The following is a 4740-nucleotide window of genomic DNA, read 5'->3' as shown; positions in this document are numbered from 1 at the left end:
TTTTTTTTTTTTTTGGCTGTTCTCTGTCACAGTAGAACCAAAAACAGAGAATGGGAAAGGAAGAAAGGGAATGGGAAGAGAACGAAGGAGGATCCTTCGGCTCTGATACCAAGTTGATGGAGAACCCTTAAGGAAGAAAGGGGAAATCAGAGTAGAGAGGGGGAAAGAGGAGAATCACACACTTCACTAGTGCACAAACTCAACATCTTCATTCAATAATCAAATCACTCTCTAAATCTTCAATCGATTATAGCCAATATATAGGAAAATAGGAACATGAAATTAGAAACTTAATTGAAATGGAAACTAGCCTAAACTAGGAAACAACTATAAAAAGGAAACCAAAGCAAGGAAATAAATCCTACTCCTACGTTCAAGTCTAGAAAATAAAAGCATGAAATAAAATACTAAGTAAACTACTAATTTTATTTCCAACCCTTGTTGGACCAAAACCCTGGGCTGGACCGGTTCTTCTTGGCTCTTGGCTTCCAAAGCCGGTCATGTTGGTCCAACCAGGTAAGGGCAGCCGTATCTGCATCACTCAAGCTGTTAAGTAAAGGGCTACGACAAATCAACAATGTATATCAGTATATCAATTATCAATATACATCAACATTTGCATTTAGGTACTGTGGTTTTTATGTTATCTTTTACTCCTGGCATGTGATTAACTCAATAATATCATGTACGACTATCCATCAAATATGTATACAACAGAAGCCATCTTGTACAAACATATCCTTCCTATGCTATATATTTATTTAATCTGGTTGCTGTTTTGTTATTTGATAGCTGACATTTTGTTCTTCATTGTTCTCTTTTCCTTCTAGGCGTTCAGCTGTAGATAGTGTCACAGCAGTTGGAGGAGGTCATACACCTACTCAGGTTCCTATTTTGATATAGAAGGCATAAAGTTAATTTCCATAGGTTCATTTGATTCTCAATATTTTTTTTTGTTCCCCAAATGTAGGGTTTAGTTACCTTTGATGAAGAGGTCCAAAAACTAGCAGCAATGGGTTTTGAGAAGGTAAGCTTCAGCATCCTTGTTTGACATTTGTTGATTTGTTCTGTTAGGAAAATTTTCATTACAATTGATACATTGAAACAAAATTTATACCCCAAGCTCACTTGATGGAGGATTTGATGGTGAAGAAAATTCAATCAACGAAAAATGTGACTAATTTGAAGCCGAAGGGATTCAAGATGGTTATATAATAGTTCTTGATATCTATTTGTTGTAATTGCATAGACTTGAACTTGATTTCCATTCAAATACTGAACAAGGTTGATATTTCAATAGAATATGTCATTTTGACCCTTGTCGAAATCAAATTTTTTTCCTTGAAATGATCAAAATTTGGTAAAAATTTGTGAATGAAGGGAAATTAGGGGAAATACTTGGAATTTAGCAATGAAACTCTAATGGATGCTTATTTAAGCATAATAACACATGTATGTGAAAAACAAAATGCAACTCAAGTGGTAGTATTGCTATGCACCCTATTTTGATAGTGTATGACTCATGTATTGTGTCCTTTATGGCTTTAACCCATATAAGTTATTGCTCAAATTAAAATATTGATATTGATTAAGTTATTCGTACTAATATTAATGCTTTTTATGGATAAAAGAACCCAATGTGCTTGATATATAATTATATGGGCCTAACAAAGCCAATTCACCCTAATCTTTTTATGGGTAAATTGGTTTCAAGAAAGATGGGGTTACGAGATTGAATCGAAGCAAAACTCCAACAAACTGACTGATCTTTGACTAGAATTTGAGCCACATCTCCTTCCTTGATCTCAAGTTATAAAATTTTCTTTAAATCTGGTTAGTTTATATTCACTGCCATTCTGGTCTTTATTTTGTTTCTTATCCTAAATCTGTAGGCTTCTAGAAACCCATCAGCATTTCTTTGACTTAAAAATTGTGATCCAAATTACTACATTACATTATGAAACAAAGAATACTGTGAGGACAGATGATGGTACCAGGAGAATTTAACATTGGCCGATGTTATCCACCAAAAAAAAAAAACATTGGCCAATGTATAGGGTACCTTTTACCTAGTTTTTGCCCATAATGGATATTAAAACATTCCTTGAAATAACCTAGAGGGGGGGTGAATAGGTTATACTAGTGGAAATTTAATCTTTTCGAAATAATATCCCCAAGTGTGATTGCAAATTAAAAAGTTGCGGAATAAGTAAAAATAGACACAATCATACAACACCGAGATTTATAATGGTTCAACTCAATCCGAGTCTAACCCACTCCCTACAAGAATCCTCTTGTAAGGTATTTTACTAGTTCTCCCTTTCAGTACAGTAGGTAGGGACGAAAATTTTACAATCTTTTTATGGATAAGAGTATCCTTACAAATCCCCTTTACAGGCAAAGAGACGCCTTTACAATCTCCTTTCTAGGTAAAGAGACACCTTACTCCTTTTAGGATAAGAGAATCTTTACAATCCTAATTACAGTCTAGAATTGTAAAATAGAAAGTAGAGAAAGTGGAATAAAGAGGAATACTTCTGGTGTGGTGCAAATGATCATTATGCAAATGACATGATGCACCTTTATATAAAGTCTTCTCTGTAGCTTTGACTTGCACAGTAGAATGTAGAAGACTTGATTGAGGCTCGAGTTTTTCTATGAAGTGTGGAAGACCAAACTGCTCAAGTAGGATAGAGTGACTTTTCGACTTTTGTATGCTCACAATAAAGCTGTTAATGCTCAAACTTAATTGATAATTAATTTATGAACATCTTAGGTATTTATAGGTTAGATTAAGAGAGCATTTTAGGCAATAAATCAGACTAACGGTCATATTCTGGGTCCACTGGTGGACCGTCATCGGTAGCCGGTCAACCGGAAAGAGCCATTGGAGATAAAAAAAAAATAGCCATTAGAAGTGCTCTAGACAGGTGCCTGTCGACTGGGACTTTCATCTGGTCCACCGGCTATGGCCTCGGATAGGTCTGGTCGACTGGGGCTTCCATCCAGTTGACCGCCTACAGTTCTGTCCTGTTTATGACAGACAGCTGTTGTACTGACCAGTCGTCAGTATTTCAGCCATAACGCTTCGGTCTGACATCAGATTAACCCGATTCAAATGGTGTTGGAATCATGACTCGACTTCCTACAACTTCCATGAAGGTTTCATTTCCTCATACCGATTCTAAGGTTTCCCAAAATACCCTTGAGTCTCTGGGTATAGTGATTTTCACAGAAAGTCACATAGAACATGTATTTCCAATTATGTTCTACACCACCTATGGGTTTCCAGCTTGGTCAATGAATGTCCTATAGTCTTTCTAGTATGATGATATGTGATGCATGAGGTGCAGGCACATATACATATAGAGTGTACACTACACAGAGTACTAGACTATCCTAGGATCTTCTTCTTGACTTGAGTCTTGAAGTCTTCATGATCACTTGATGATTCTTCTTTTGCCTTTCATCTTCTACAGTCTTCATCTTGACTTGAAGCGTCCACTCTTGATCTTCATGTCTTGACTTGATTCTTTAAGCATGCATAGCGTGAGCTATCTTCTTGTACTAACCACCACTTAGCACACATAGTTAAAGCTCTGATTTGTTTGTTATTACCAAAACATTTGAAGGAGTTTGGGCATATTCCCAACCTATGATATTTGAAACCTTTAACGCGTTGCATGTATTTAAGGGTTCTATGAGTGATCTCCTTCTATCCATTTGTTAGTTGCAATACAATTTGTATCTGCATATGAATTGATGAGCAAGGTTTTTGATGCAGACGCAAGCAGAAGTTGCTCTTGCAGCAGCTGATGGAGATATGAATGTTGCAGTGGAAATTCTCATGAGCCAGCAGGCATGTATTTAAGCCGCCATCTCCAATTTTTTTTTTTTGCTCACAATGTCTTTTCTTTGCTGACCGGGTTTTTGTTCGTCTAATGGTAGCAGAGTTAAAATTGTAAATCAAGCTTGTAGACTTCAAGACAGGTACACAGGACTGAAGAGTTTTTCATGCCAGGATTTCTTGGGCTCCACCATGTCTATTTTAATGAAGTCTGCACTCTTGGGCATTGTATTATCTGATTATAACTGTTAACAGAACTAGAAACAGGAAGCAGAAGGAAGGGTCATGAAAAAGGGATTTTTGCTGGGGTTGTGGGTGTGTTTGGGAGGGAAGGTTGGGAATAGAGTTGACCTGTTACAATACAAATTGTTTTTTTTTTTTTTTTACTTTTTCTAAATAGAAATGATGAAAAAATTGGAAAACAAAATGGTTCTATAGTATGTCACCTTCAATCACACTGACATACTAAACACTTTGAAATCGTGATTCTGTATATGAGGTGTTTTCCATCACGTGTCTTCCTGTCCGGTTCTGGTACGGTTCAGGTTTCTATTTGATTTTCAAATTTGGTTCTTGCATGATTTGGATTCGGTTCTTCTACTCAATTTATTATATGTCTACTATAATATGGTAGTATTATAAAATCTAAAACTAAAATTAGTAAGATATATTATAAAATATTAGTATTAAATGTAATTAATATACTATAATATATTGATACCCAAATTCATTTTGGCTTTTAACCATTGGTTCTTATGCTGGAATTTGGCTCGGTTTCATTCCCTACACCGGATTGTAACCATATTTTATTCGGTTTGATTGTTTCTTAGATTTTTGGTTCAGAATTTATTTTGGTTCTAATTTGACACCCTTACTCAACATAGCATTTTTAT

The 4740-nt window shown here is 35.6% G+C and overlaps 1 protein-coding gene across 3 annotated transcripts in view; it reads left to right on the top strand.

The window, feature by feature from the left end:
* LOC122086551 (rhomboid-like protein 15) overlaps positions 1-4359 on the top strand; it is a 29321-nt gene extending 24962 nt beyond the window's left edge. For 2 of the 3 annotated variants that reach the window (XM_042655462.1, XM_042655464.1), the window contains exons 10-12: positions 831-885; positions 971-1027; positions 3785-3871. In XM_042655462.1, coding sequence (XP_042511396.1) covers positions 831-885; positions 971-1027; positions 3785-3871 — 199 coding nt within the window. Of the gene's footprint in view, positions 1-830; positions 886-970; positions 1028-3784; positions 3872-3951 lie in introns of those variants that run through there. The other variant, XM_042655463.1, reaches the window with a different exon arrangement.
* The last annotated feature ends 381 nt before the right edge of the window (positions 4360-4740 follow it).

The sequence above is a fragment of the Macadamia integrifolia genome, chromosome 8 (assembly GCF_013358625.1).
Source record: "Macadamia integrifolia cultivar HAES 741 chromosome 8, SCU_Mint_v3, whole genome shotgun sequence".
Classification (NCBI taxonomy): domain Eukaryota; kingdom Viridiplantae; phylum Streptophyta; class Magnoliopsida; order Proteales; family Proteaceae; genus Macadamia; species Macadamia integrifolia.
The sequence above is the reverse complement of the archived record's forward strand: the minus strand, read 5'-3'. Positions and strand labels throughout refer to the sequence as shown.